Source organism: Manis pentadactyla, chromosome 4 (genome assembly GCF_030020395.1).
Source record: "Manis pentadactyla isolate mManPen7 chromosome 4, mManPen7.hap1, whole genome shotgun sequence".
In the NCBI taxonomy this organism is placed as follows: Eukaryota; Metazoa; Chordata; class Mammalia; order Pholidota; family Manidae; genus Manis; species Manis pentadactyla.
This window is the reverse complement of record NC_080022.1, coordinates 14,952,201-14,967,493: the sequence shown is the minus strand read 5'-3', so window position 1 is coordinate 14,967,493 and position 15,293 is coordinate 14,952,201. Positions and strand designations below refer to the sequence as shown.

At 34.7% G+C, this 15,293-nt stretch overlaps 1 protein-coding gene across 11 annotated transcripts in view; it reads left to right on the top strand.

The window, feature by feature from the left end:
• The window catches only part of EIF4G3 (eukaryotic translation initiation factor 4 gamma 3), a 406,522-nt gene extending 391,229 nt beyond the window's left edge, over positions 1-15,293 (top strand). For all 11 annotated transcript variants that reach the window (XM_057499810.1, XM_036914545.2, XM_036914543.2 and 8 more), the window contains 5 exons: positions 653-751; positions 6,097-6,243; positions 10,512-10,593; positions 12,138-12,284; positions 14,245-15,293. In XM_057499810.1, coding sequence (XP_057355793.1) covers positions 653-751; positions 6,097-6,243; positions 10,512-10,593; positions 12,138-12,284; positions 14,245-14,426 — 657 coding nt within the window. In that variant the 3' untranslated portion in view covers positions 14,427-15,293. The remainder of the gene's footprint in view (positions 1-652; positions 752-6,096; positions 6,244-10,511; positions 10,594-12,137; positions 12,285-14,244) is intronic.

Genomic DNA, 15,293 nt, shown 5'->3' with positions numbered 1-15,293 from the left:
ATTATCGGCTATGCCTTGAGCAGGTCACTCCTCGTGAAATAATTAATATATGTTCCTTAGATGACAGCTGCAGCCTCAAAGCCTGACCTTTTCCTTGATCACTGTGATGCTGCTCAGACAGTGAACTTGCACCTCCTCCTCGCTCTCCCAGCTGACAGCAGTACTCTTTTGTTTCCTGAGCTCAGCTTTGGCTTCTTGCCCTTGAAATACTTCTCATTCCTGGTTCAGGAGAAACAACTTGCTTTGTCGCTCCCCAGTTAGGCAGCATGATCATGTTGTGGATTCAAGAGGGATTCCAGTGAGGCCTTTTGAATGACTTTAATAGCAGGTACATATAACATTATCTGGGAAGAGAGACAGTGTTGAATGTTTAAACTCTGCACATTGGACTCTTTTTAGGTGATTATATTCCTAAGTCTCAAACACCAGCTTTTACTTCCCCAGATTAGTCTGTAAAATAAATTATTGAACCTAAAACAGCTGTTGTTTCAGTCATTGACCACCAAGAATCCTAAAATTAACTTCCTCTCATCAAGGAAAAGTTCAGGTTTTTGGTCTTTACATTTCTGCATTCTTGACTTCAAGCAAGCCTTTTTTTTTCCCCCCTCCTTCCAATATGAAAGTAAATGGATTGGGCTTCTCTCTGTTGTAGAGCCATAAGAAAGTGGGAGCTTTATGGAGGGAGGCTGACCTCACCTGGAAGGACTTTTTACCAGAAGGGGAAGATGTACATAATTTTCTCTTGGAGCAGGTAAGAACAAGGCTTACACCTTCCTGTTAAGTAGTCTTTGGTCTGTTTCATGGAGGAAATTAAGGTAATTTCATTAATTTTTCTGGTCATTAAGAATTGACCAAAGTAGGAGTCATGGTTAAGATATCATTTTAAGTCCATGTTATAAGGCCACTCCAAATATTCATTCATTAGATAGTAGATAAAAAAAATATTTTAATAAAAACTTAGCTATACTTAGAAAACAAGCTATATATCTCCATGAACTGAAATGAAAACAAAAATTAAAGCAGGGGTAGTAGGGTTAATGCTACAAGTCTTCTGAGCACTGGTTCTGAAAGCAGATAGAGATAGTCAGATTTTATTTCTATCAGATAATGGGAACTAGAATGCCCCTTGCAAGGCAGAGAATTGAAGGACAGGCTTACTACATGAAACCAAGTGTGCTCTCTACAGATAAGCAAGTACCAGGAAACAGACAGTCTTAACAGCCAGAACCTTAGCAAGCCTACCTACTGACTTGGTAACTGGATCCAGAAGTCCACAAGACAGAAGACAGAAGGTCTGTATAATCTGGTCTTAAACAAAAGAATTGTGATGGTTTAGATAGAGGCAACCATAAACTTACTAGACCAGGAAGAGTTGACAGACAAAGAAAATTAAAAACTCACTCTCAAATGATCCTGCTAATCAAATCCTAAAACATGGGAGTCAAAGAAACAATCATAAAAGATAATAAAAAATATTTTGAACTGAGTGAAAATGAAAACACAACATATCAAAATTTCTGGGATGCAACTAAAGCAATACTGAAATTTTTAGCAGTGAACATGTGTATTTGGAAAAGGAGTGAGGTCAACAAGTCAGTAGCCACAGCTTCAACCTTACAAAGTCAGAAAAAAGAAGATGAAATGAAATTCAAAGTAAATAGAAAAAAGGAAATAATAAAGATCAGAGCAGAAATCAATGAAACAAAAGCAGGAAAAGTCAGTGAAGTCAAAAGCTGGTTCTTTGAGAAGATAAAATCAGTAAACCTCTAGCCAGACTAAACAGGAAAAAATAAAAAAGACAAGGTACAAGTTACCAATAAAAAGAATGAAAGGTGACATTGTATAGACCTGCACAGAATAATGAAAAGAGAAATCTGCAAATAGTTTTTATGCCAATATATGCATCAACTTATCTGAACACACTTCTTGAAAGATACAAACTACTAGAGTTGACTCAAGAGTAGATAATCTGAATATCTACTAAAGAAATTGAAGTGCTTAAAAACTTCCCCACGAAGAAAATTACAGATCCCAATGGCTTCACTGGTGAATTCTACCAGACACTTAAAGGAAGAATACCAATTCTGCAAAGAATTCTACACCAATTCTTTCATAAATTAAAGAGGAGAGACCACTTCCCAACACATTTGAGGCCAGCATTATTCTGGTAACAAAACCACATAAAGACAATTCAAGAAAAGAAGACTATAAACCAGAATTCCTAATTAACAAAGAGAAAAATTTCTCAGTGAAATTTTCACAAATCCAACAAAATAAAAAGGATAATATACTCAACTAGGGTTTATCAAGCATGTAAGGTTGGTTTAACATTCAAAAACAATGTATGGACGTAGGGAAGATGAAGGAGTAAAAATCTCCATAATTAGTCCCTCCACTGAAACAACTATTTGCTGACAAGATGTGTTAGAATCAGCTATTTTGCAATTGTGGAATCTAGTCAAAATGTGCATTACCAAAATCAGAGGAATACTTGATGAAAAGAGTCCAGTAAATTTCACTGACTGGCATTTTGCATAGAAGCTACCAGCCCTCAGCCCTATGGTAGACAGCTGGAGACAGTGGTACCTCCTTTCTAGTGCAGCTTTATGGTGCCAGGTTGAGCTTTCAATAAAGACCTTGTCCTCCAGAGATTGGTGTTGTGTCTTTCAATGTGCCTGGCAGTTTACTGAGGGTCCAATGCAGGGCCTTTGGCCATGGTTTCAACTCTTCAGGCTGAAGTGGTTTCCTGCTGTCAAAGAATTTAAAGAAACAACACATTCATGTCTCTCCCGTCTGCCTCCTCTCTCTCTCTTTTTTTCACTGGATCCAGGTATTCACTGAAATCTCTGAAAGGTCATTGGCTGACTGTGGAGATAATGGATTAGAGACTTTAATGACAACACATTAGAAGGAATGTAGTCCTACCTAAAAGTCACAGACCAAACAGATGACTGTAACATCAGCAATCCCTTGGGGAATGAAGAGAATCCAGTTATTATACTGTAATATTCAAATGTCTCATTCTCAACAAAAAATGTGAGCATACAAAGAAACAGAAAAATGTGGCTCATTTATAGGAAAAAAAATTGACAGGAAGCATCCCTGAGGCAGCCCAAAGACAAAGACTTTACTAGACAAGGACTTTAATTGTTTTAAACATGCTCAAATTGCTGAAGGAAACCATGGACAAAGAACTAAAGGAAATCAGGAGAATGGTGTATCAAAACAAATTGGGAATATCAAGAGGTAGAAGTTATAAAAAGGATCCAAATGGAAATTCTGGAACTAAAAAGTTATTAATAGCTGAAAAATTAACTAGAGGGATTCAACAACAGATATGAGCAGTCAAAGAAAGAATAAGCAAACTTGAATATAGGGCAGTTGAAATTGCTCAATCAGGAGTCACTGATTTGGCATTAATTTTTGCAACAGATAAGTGGTTCTTTAATTGTTTTCTAATGAAATATCTGGGGTTGTTATCAAACTATGAGTATCATTGAATTTTTTAAATAAAACAGTTCCTATAGTAATTTATATTTAAAGTAAAAGCCTTAAGTTGTGATGATACATGTGAGAAAAGTAATCCATTGAACATATAAAGAAGCTTTTAAAAGAGGAAATTGCTCATTTTGAGAAGTGGAAAGAAAAATGAATCAAGAAAAATGAACAGTAATTCTAAGGACCTGCTGTAGGATGCCATCAAGTATACCAACATACACATTATAGAATCCCAGGGAAAGAGAGGAAGGGGCAGAAAAAAGTATTTGAGGAAATAATGGCCAGAAATGTCCCAAATTTGACCAAAGATATGAATCTACATATCCAGTAATTTCAATGAACTCTAAGAGGGATAACTGCAAAGAGATTCACACCAAGATATATTACAGTGAAACTGTTGAAAGACAAAGACAAAGAACAAATCTTGAAAGTAGCAAGAGAGAAGTGAGTCATCATGTACAAAGAATCCTTGATGAGATTAACAGTCAATTTCTCATCAGAACCATAGAGGTCAGAAAACACTGGGATGACATATTTAAAGTGCTGAAATTTTAAAACTGTCAACCAAGACTTCTGTATCTGGCAAAATTTCCTCAAAAATGAAGAAAAAATGAAGACATCCCCAGATTTAAAAGGTAAGCAGGTTTGTCACCAGTAGACAAGAAATGCTTAAGTAAATCCTTCAGGCTAAAGCAAGAGGACACTAGATAGTAACTCAAAGCCATATGAAGAAGTAAAGATGACTGGCAAAACTAATTACATAGGTAAACAAAAAAGCAAGTTTTTGGGGGTTTTTGGTTTGGAGCTTCTCTTTTTGCCTCCTATACAATTTAAAAGACAAATTGATAAGATAATTATAAATATTAATAGGCCCACAGTAAAGATGTAAATTATGAAAATGATGTAAAGACTGTTTGTCATGGAATTCCCATATAACCCAGCAATTGCACATCTAGGTATATGTCCAAGAGATATGAAAACATAATGGCACCCTGAATTCACATCCATTTTTCTACTACTTAATTTGACTTTAAGCAAATTACTTAATTTCTGTAAGCCTCAGATTCCTCACCTGTGACATGCTAATAGTACCTACCTTATAGAATATTTACGGGGATCAAATGAGGTAATGCTTAAAAACTACTGAGAACAGACAGGTAACCAATTACTGATGTTATTGATAAAAATGTTTAAAGGGCAGTTCAAAAAATAAGGTTCCAGAAAACTTGGCCCTCCATATCCTGACTTCTAGCTTTCTTCTAAAATAGTTGATTTAATGCCGTTTTTCTGGTAACCCTAGTACACTCTGCAAGAGGTACTGATCTATACATTTGAAGACCAGCCTTCTAGTTTCCAGAAAGATCAGATAATTTATACAGAAACACAGGGGTACTGAGAAACAAATGTTTCTCTCCTGTGATCAGTATAACTTTATAGCTCACTACTGACTGACTCTCTTTGGTGGTGGTAAAGGCTTTCATTTTCAGATTTTTATGTCATGTTATTTTATTAATGAGCAATGTACTTCATGTTCGATTTTGTTGTTGTTAACTGCTCTCAGGCCTTAAATTGTTTCTGTGAGTTTGAGGTAACTTAAGAAGGTTGAGGAGATATTTTTTGTGGTGTGCTAAGGATGTTAGAATAAATTTGGAGAATGTTTCAAAATTATGAAGAATCAATTCCCTATTCTTCAAAGAACTATGGCCATCATCTTGTGCTTTTGTATATATATTTAAGTGTAGAGGTAGGATTTTAATTTATCAACATTAAATGAGAAAAATTGTGATAATGAATGTTTCTAAAAGTTTATAGGAAAATGTTATTTAGAAATGCTATATAAGTGGTAAAGACAGTCAAAATGATAAGATGAAATTTTTAATCGACAGGATCAAGGTACTTTTTCTTTGTGGATCCAGGAAAGGTATAAGAATATATCACAGACTCTAAAAATATTAGAGAAAAACTTAACCTTAATAATCTTTAATATTTTAATCTTTATGGTTTTTGCATTGTGGAACTTCATAAAGCAAAGCACCTATGTACCTCATTGCCTTACACTCTTGAAAATTACCAGTAATTTTGATATTGATTTTACTAAGAGCTAAACAGTGTGGCATCATTTTACCCACTTGGATTCTTAGAATGGTCAGGAGATGGTATGAAGGACTTAACAAAACCTAAACTACAGGATTTTGACAGCTGCTCTGTGACATTACTGATAGTAAGCCATAGGCTGCAGAAAGGGACGTGAAGTGTACCCTTGGTAGTGCTGCCTTGCCTGAAAACTTAAGTCACAGTTAAGAGCAAGCCTGAGGCTCAGAATGATTGGAGGTAAGCATAATAGCCAGAGAGGTAATTCTAGGGGTTTTGTTTGTTTGCTTATTTTTTAAGGAGAATCAGAGGTACACAATATAACAAGTTGAAAGAAATAATCAGGAGGATAGTAGAATGAGAATCTTCAAGAACCATAAATATAAAATGTTTTCTACTAATCATTTAGACCCATGTAAAATAGAAAGTATATAACCCATGACTTTTTCTTCTCAGGGCATTAATAATATTGAATTATATTAATACTTTCAACATTTTATATTTCAGAAGTTGGACTTTATAGAGTCTGACAGTTCCTGTTCCTCTGAAGCACTTTCAAAGAAAGAACTCTCTGCTGAAGAGCTATATAAGCGACTTGAGAAACTCATTACTGAGGACAAAGCGAATGATGAACAAATCTTTGACTGGATAGAGGTATAAAGACTATGTCACCTTTCCTGATACCTATGCAAGAAAGATTCTTGTGAGAACCCCCTAATTCATTCACCTACTCTTTCACTTCATGGGAGTATTCAACTTTAATGAAGTTAGTTTTTATTCTTTCATGTATATATATTTAAAACTCTAAGGCTGTTTTTCTATTTTTATAAGATTACTAGTCTTCTGTAAAGTCAAGTAAAAATATTCATAACAAGCCATTTTTCTGGGTCCTTCATTAGTTTAGGATGTAACCTACACTTTACCATTCAAAAAAATTCATTTCTTTCTAATTCTCACATTCTAAATACTATCCTAGATAAAATTAATAAGTAATATGTAATTATTATGAAATGTATTGGCTTTCTTTTATTGAAGTATAATTGATATACAATATTGGTTTCAAGTATTCAATATACAGTTTGACAGCTACATTATTAAATGCTCACCCCAATAAATGTAGTTACTATCTGTCAACATAGAAATATATTACAGTATTACTGACTGCATTCTCTATGCTGTACTTTCATCCATGTGACTAATTTATATTGCAATTGAGATTTTATGCCTTTTATCCCCTTCACCTATTTCACCCCAACTCCTCCCTCATGGTAACTGCCAGTCTCTTCTCTGTCTATGAGCCTATTTCTGTTTTGTTTGTTTTGTTTTGTTTTAGATTGCACATATAAGTGAAATAGGCTTTCATTTTCATAATAATGCTCCCTTCTGAAAATTTGTACCTTATTTATCTTGTGGATTCTATTGACCATATCTGGTGGGAGTTTTCTACTTATTTTTTCATTGAAATATAGTTTATATGCACTATTATATTGGTTTCAGATGAACAACATAGTGACTCATCAATTATATGTATTGCTAAATGCTTCCCATTATAAACGTAGTTACCTTGTGTCCCCATACAAAGATATTACAGTATTATGAGCTGTATTGCCTATGCTATACTTCCTTCCCATGACTACATTCTTTTATAATTTGAAGTTTGTATTTCTTTATCCCTTCACCTATTTTACCTGTCCTCCCACCCCCGGTAACCAACCATCCTTTCTTTGTGTTTGTTAGTCAATTTCTGTTTTATTTGTTCATTTCTTTTGTTTTTCAGATTCCACATATAAGTGAAACTACATGGTATTCATCTTTCTCTGACTTATTTCACTTAGCATAATACCCTCTAGGTCCATCCATGTTGTCACAAATGGCAAGATTGTGTTCTTAATGGTTGAATAATAATCCATTGTATATATGTATGATCATGTCTATTTTTAATCTGTTACTATATTCCTTTAAACAATAATTCCTGTTTATGCAGGTGTGTTTTATTTGTGCACATTTTCTGTGGGAATCATATAATCCAAATTGAAAGAAAGCCATGGAGGACTAATCTCTCCATTTTATATAAATCCTCTTTTATAGTCCTTCTAATGGGTTGTTGTTTCTTTAACACTCCCAGATATTGAGAAATAATGAAGCTTCTGATAATTTGTCTTTATACCTATTTTCCCTGATGTCTATACAGGATAATAAATCTGTCCTCTCACCTAGTTGGGAATCTTTCAATTAATTGAAGTCTTTCTATCACTATATCCCTGTCTCCCTCTCTAGGTTCTTTCATCTTTTCTTGAAATCTTGATATCCCAATCCTGGTGTGGTTGCTCTTATCCTAACATAGCCTGGGTTTTCATGGGCAGACAACATGATCACCAGGTGCCCACCAGTGTAGTTCAATGGTGCCACTGCATTTTTTGTTTTAGACTCTGCTGCTGGCAGGCTCACCACACTGAACTCAATTTGCTCTTTCTATCATGTAGTACCCATTCTTTTATGTTCTGCAATTCAGCCACCTCTCATCCCAAACTTATTTGGTTTTTGAACCAAAATGGGGTTTTAAAGATTTATTTCTGTTTATGTACATCTTTTAAAATTAGACACATTTTCAGTCTGTCAGGACCATTCTTACTTGGTCACAAAATTTGCTTGTCATCTTTTTCACTTTGCATTTCATTAATATGCCAGTTTTGTTATTATCCAAGTTAGGGGTCAAATGTGTGAATGGGGTAGGGCCAAAGTCAAAGCAGCGTACTTTCAGGGACCAAACCCCACCCTCACCTCCATGGACACTTAACACTGTTAACCTGTTCATTGTTTCACATCATTCTGCTGTCTAGTTCACCTTTTCATTGCACACAAGGGATAGCTATCAATTTGTCAAATGCCTTGCTGAAGTCAAGAGCAGGCATGCTTATGTCCATCTGAGCTGCCATATACTGATCAGATCAGAAAAGGAAAGAAGCCTAGTTTAGCATGAGTTGTTTTACATGTGCTTATTTATTCCTCTTAGCATAACCATCTTTTTCCTCTCTAGACTTTTAAACCATGTATGTGATACTGTGTTGCAGAATTTAGCATAGAATCAACATTAGGCTTTCTGATATGTTTTTGAAATCATATACCTTCTTTTCTGTTTTAGAAGTCAGGTCAGTGTTTGCATATTTACATAATAGCAGCTGAGCTCACAGTATATATAGACGTTCGTTGGTCTGTGTATGATATTAGTATTACGTAAATCTGATTTTGCTTTTCTATCCCAACTAGCAGACCTATCTTCATTCTTGTTCTTGCCCATTTTTGTTAACATCTTTGCTTAATGTACACTTTAGTGTTCTTGATCATTTTCTTCAGGTCTATTCTATTCTTGAATATTAGAATTACAATATTTGACTTTATTTGGTAGAAGAAATGTGCAACTTATTTCTTTATAACAATCAACAGAAGAAGCAATTAAATAGTTTGGAAGTGGTATTTATTATCTAATATGTTTAGCTAATTTATTTTTCTCAGACTGCCTGAAATCTAATCATTTGGGGATTTCAAATGATATTCAGTGCTTGAAATAATTCCATCAATTGTTTATAAAATATTGTTGAGCCAAAAAGTAATGGTGTGTTTTTATTCATTTATTCTTCAAAGGCCGTTCTTTGGCCTTTGCAAAAGTAACTTCTGGTCCTAGACGAGCCTGGCTTTTGCCTAAATAAAGTATTTTTTAAGGAGATTACAAACTAGCAACTGGCTATAACACATAAATCATGAAATCTTTTATGTGTGGCCCTTGTCCCACCCCATCCCAATTTTACATGTCAGCAGTGGCACATGTACCCTTTCTGAGAGAAAAAAACTGGTCATTAAACTTACGGTAACACAGCCCTCCATGTTCAGCTCTGCTGGTGTCTCGCAGAGCGAGCCATCTGACTTGTCAACAACTCTTAACTCTGCTCTACAAAGACTACCAGTTCCTTCCAAGTGATAGGTTTCCACAGAGAGCTGCTACTTAATCTATATCAGTTCTAAAAGTCATGAACATTAAACTGATCTCTAAATATCTTTGAAATTCTTAGCTTTCTAACATCTTTAATTTTTTCCTGGCCAGTCATTTTAAGGCTGACTCTTTCTGTGGAAAATACTATGCTATGCTATTAAAAAAAGAAGCTGAAACAAACCTTAATTCTATTCACAGGCATAAGGAACATAAACTTTGAAAAATATTTTAAATAGCTGCCTAGAAAATGTCTCCTTTTGTTTGTTTCATTTTGCTACTCATCTCATCTCATTTAGTACAGTGTTTTGCAGCAAAAATATAAGATCTTAGGAGAAGCAAACTAAACAATAATTTTGGTCTTGTTTACTTAACATTTCTCTAAATATATGTATTTTTTTGCCATCCTTAGAAAAAAGTAACAGTTTTCTCACTACTACCTAAAGGGTTTGTTTGAGGCAGTGATTGAGATTAATCCCTAATTCACATTTTAACTAAGATGAAAAAGCAGTGTTAGCATATCTAAAAATAGTTGCACACTACTGAGAAAAACTACTACTTAAAATACACTGGTTGTGGTGTGGTTTTTCAGATTTATAGATTTGGATAGATTATCTGAATATTGGTCATTTATTGAGGAAGAAAGATGTTTTTAAATGGTTGTACTTCCAAATGTATATCGTACACAGCACTGTACATATAATTCAATGGGCAAAGGATATGTAGCAGTGAGCTCCTTGAGCACTAAATATTGCTAACATTGTCAGACAGAACTGGCAGCAGGCCAAGTATTTTCCAGTGAGTCAGAAGATGAATTTTGCAAGAAGGTTGAATGTGGCCCCATCTGCCCTTAGTGTCAGATGATACCTGGTTTGGGGAAATAATTTCTCTGGTGTGCAGGGTTACCTTTAACTGTCCCACTTACTTTTGATTTCAGGCTAATCTAGATGAAAACCAGATGAGTTCACCTACATTCCTTAGAGCTTTAATGACAGCCGTTTGTAAAGCAGCTATTGTAGGTAAGTAACATTTTTTAGGGCAGCTCTTACCACCTGAAACCCCCAGTATGGGTGTTATGAGTGTCTGAGTTTATATTGTCTTTAAAACCTGCTCTATATACCTCAGTTTCTGTGCAAGTGGGTGCCATTTCTGTGTGTGCCTGGCTATCTCAAGCAGGGAGACAAATAGCTACTCTGCCTGCTGTTTGTATTCACGAAGCTACTCCGTGCTTTGTGTTCTTCAATTCAGTAGAAAGTTAGTGCACATTCCTTGTGCCATACATTCTGTTGCATGTGACTTTTCCTTTACTTTTCACTTTCCACATTCAGAACCTCCTTCTTCTTCCCATTCAAGAGCTGTAATGAATGGGTTGAATATTCCTAATCTAATATCAAGAGCTAATTGCAACTAAAAGCCATTTTATGCAAATACATATATGAGGAAAGAAAATACCAAATTTTTTCTTTTGCTGTATGTTTACTTTATATGGTAAGACAGTTTTATTGAATGCTTATTAGTTATATAGATAGATAGGATTAGTATTGGTAGAAACCCTAGATATTCCAAGGTGTATCATGTTTTTAACAATATATGAGATCATCCACTTAACCTCAAATAGAAATCCACATTTATGTCACTGAAATGGAAGAGAAAAATCTGTCAGAATTTCAGGTGTTTTTGTCATTTTAGAAGGTACCTTCAGAATTATAATTTAAGATTTTTCTGTCAGATCAGTGTTTTTTCAATGCTAGTTCATTAATGAGGTAGATAACCAACTAAATATAGGAAGTCATCATAAAAAAATTTTAAATCATTTCCAGAATTGATGTATTTTAAAATCAGAGGACAGGAAACTATAAGAGCTGTTTTTTTTTAAAATTCATTTTGTTATCATTAATCTACAATTACATGAAGAATATTATGTTTACTAGACTCCCCCCTTCACCAAAACCCCCCTACAAACCCCATTACAGTCACTGTCCATCAGCATAGTAAGATGCTGTATATAAGAGCTGTTTTTAAAAACAAGATTGTGTCCTAGTGCTAACTTACAGAGAAGAACCTTGTGCTTCCCCTGAAGATTTTCCTTGACCCTTTTTATTGTGCCTTTCCCCCCAAAGGCCTAGATTATGTGTTGTTTGCCATTGCCAGAGGTAGTCCTCATCTTCCCAGTAATAATAGAAGGATTCTAATTCCTTACCCTTCCAAAAAGATTTGCATGAACTGTCATTTTGACAGCCTTTTAATGTTCTCTTTGTAGTTTGGAATATTATAAAAGTCCTGTCCCTGGTTCATTCAGATTAAAGATAAAGAATTGGGTGTGCTACTCTTAAGGGAACCCAACACCCAAAGTACATCCCCCCTCTCTATGTTTTTTACTGTTTCAGAGAGAATGTCCCATTAAGAATTTCAGAACATTTTGGATTTAAAAGTATTTGCCTTTGAATTCCCTTGCTTCCTCTTTCCTTGCTAAGTCATATGTGTTTGATTAACTGAGAAAATTGAAAATGGCTCTGGGTGTTAACTCCTTAAATGTAACGCTTAGTCCTTCTACCACCTCTAGCTGACTGTTCAACCTTCCGGGTGGACACCGCTGTTATCAAGCAGAGAGTGCCGATCTTACTCAAGTACCTAGACTCAGATACAGAGAAGGAACTGCAAGCACTTTATGCACTGCAAGCATCAATAGTAAAGCTTGATCAACCTGCCAGTAAGTTCACCTCTTGTGACAATGAACCCAACCAATTGGTGAAATTTATCTAGACCGAGACTTCAGGAATGGTTTGATGGTTTTGAAAGTGGATAATAAAAGAATCACTAGTAATAAATACTCAGATAACCAATAACTGCAATAAACCTAAAATTTTAATGTATTTATGAGAAAATGATAATAAGAAAATAATTTATAGTAGAGATTTTATCCTTATTCTAGGGCAGATCTGTTTAATAAAAGTTTCTGCTATGTTGGACTCATATCTGCATCATGCAGTATGGTAACCAGAAGCCACATGTTTCAGTTGAACACTTGAATGTGGCTATTGTGATTAAGGAACTAAATTTTAAATTGTATTTAATTTAAATGTAAACAGCCACATGTTATTTAGTGGCTACCCTACTGAACAGAGCAAGTTTAGGGCATCGCAGAATCAGCATACATGCAGTACAGCCTTTCACCTTCTTCGACACAAGTGGTAGTAATAAGAGGATGGTACTCTTCGGAATCTTCAGACACCCAATAAAGACATTAGTGTTTTAGACTAGTTTTTGATTAAGGGCTGTGATTCTTGGCCTAACCAGACAAAGAAGGTATTCTGAACACCCAAGTCTCAGTGATACTGGTCTACTAACTGAATTGTATTGAATCTTGAAAATTCAGCTGAAACGTGTGAAAGTGAGTAGTAGATAGCTATTTTAGAGATTGCATTTAAGTAGTTCTTCAGCACTTCCTTAGGTTGTGGCTGTGGCAAAGTTTTCCTTCTTTGCTAGTGCTAGTGAATCCCCCTGGGAGATAAAGGAGACTGAAACAAGTAATCTTCAGAGTGTAACTGAAGAGACATCTCAGATACCTGAATCAGAGAATTAATCTGGCTTTGTTTTATCTCAGGACCTTTGAATGGTCATTTAACATCATGGCTTCCTTTTTCTATTCTTAGAGGATGAAAACATATTAATTTTGCAGGAGATGGTTAAGTAGTCAGATGAAATTGATGCTGTGTGCTCAGCCAAATTAAAGTGTCTCCTGTAATTACCAGTTTCAATAATCCCTGGAGAGATGTTTAATTCTAGAATTTACCACCAGTAGAATCCTGGCCACTGGTTTCCATTTCCCCATAGACCAACTGGTATTTATGACTTCAATACTACCTTGACTAATAAAATTAGATAAATCTAAAGAAAAACTTTAATATATGACTCGTTCTAAACCTGATATTTATTAGCAATTATTGTTTTTACTCTATCGCCTCCCTCCATTAATATGAATGATCAGTGAGCTGACTTTAAATGAATACCCCATTATGAAGGAATTTTCAAAAAAAACAATATATAACTCTACCAGCTTTTTTTTTTTTAATAATAATATAAGCTAAGTTTCCATTGTGAAAGCAAACAATTAAAATTGCCCAGATTGGGGTATTGAAAACAACAAAGAAAAGTTATCATTTCTAATGGATAAATCCCAGGTGAGATAAGCTTTTACCCATATTTTTCATATAAATTATTACTATTTTCATTTTGAAAACAATATTAGAAGGGGAGAAGTATATCCTGCCTTTGAATCCCAAATCGTAAAAATAATATATTTTTATTATAAAATTTCAAACAATGGAGAAATGTGTAAAGAAGAAAGTAAAAATATTCTTGTATTTAATCTTTAAAGGGTTTAGGTTGGGAACTACCTAATATCAAACAGCTCGGCAATATCAGAAAATAGTTCAAATTGAATAAAATATTAGGACTATAAAATAATGCAGATTGCCTTGATCTTTTTTTCCTGTTTTTTAGACAAGTTAATTTGCTATTATGCCATCAGCAGGGACTATGATACATTGTCATGGTTGTTCTTCTCTTAGGGGAGTTAACATGCATTTCTTCATTGCTTGGAAATACAGTCTTTTCCCTCACAACTGCAGTGTTGCCAAAACTGATGACTTATTTTCACTCACTTGCAGATTTGCTACGGATGTTTTTTGATTGCCTGTATGATGAGGAGGTGATCTCTGAGGATGCCTTCTACAAGTGGGAAGGCAGCAAGGACCCCGCAGAACAGAGTGGGAAGGGTGTGGCCCTGAAATCTGTCACAGCATTTTTCACGTGGTTGCGGGAAGCCGAAGAGGAGTCTGAGGATAACTAAAGCTTCAAATACACAAAATGAAACAAAAGAAAGAATTTAAGTATTTTTTTAAAAAGTTTCACGTCTTCGCCAATCACAGTGCAGCAAGGCCAATTCTCGCAGAAACCCCCACGTGTGCACGAGTGGGAGAGGGGAAAGAGAAAAAAAGGTGATCATGGAGGAAAAAGGTACTGCAAAAAAAAGTAAACTTCAACCTGAGGGCGGGAGCACTAAAACCAAAATACATGTATTATTTATAGAAAATATTTTCTGTTTTAATCTTTTCTTTTTAAACAAGGACTTATACTTTAAAAAACATATCTGTTTAGCAAAAAAAAAAAGTTAAGAACTTTTAATTTATTTTAAGAACTGCAAATGCCAATGTAATTTTTTAATTTGCAGTTTCTGTAAACAACTTGTATAATAGAAAAGCAGAGAAATAAATTTCCCTCCCCTTCAGATGCACCTCACGTTTTTTTTAAAGCATAGTAGTTAGTCCACATTTAAGAAGGTCTCGGGTGAACAAGGTAAGAAAGATTTTTTTTGGCATCAAATCTTTCTGCCTGCCTCTCAGCTTGCTTCAGAAAATTTAAAAAATCATAATAGTAATCAAAACATAAATAACCTTGGAACAGAAGGAAATGCTGTGGACCAGAGAACTCCAAGAACTGTTTTAAAAAAGTGCTACCCTGGGAAAAGTACTCTTAATACTTTTGAAATCTTTAGAGCAACCTTAAGGCTTGTAAATACATAGAACAAATATTTAAAAAAAGAAACAACAAAGAAATTGACTCAGTACTATTTCTTTTCATTTTCAAAATATAAAGAACAAAATAAAGATAAACATTGCAAGTTTAAAAGAAAGTAAAGTGACTTCTCCTTTTGACA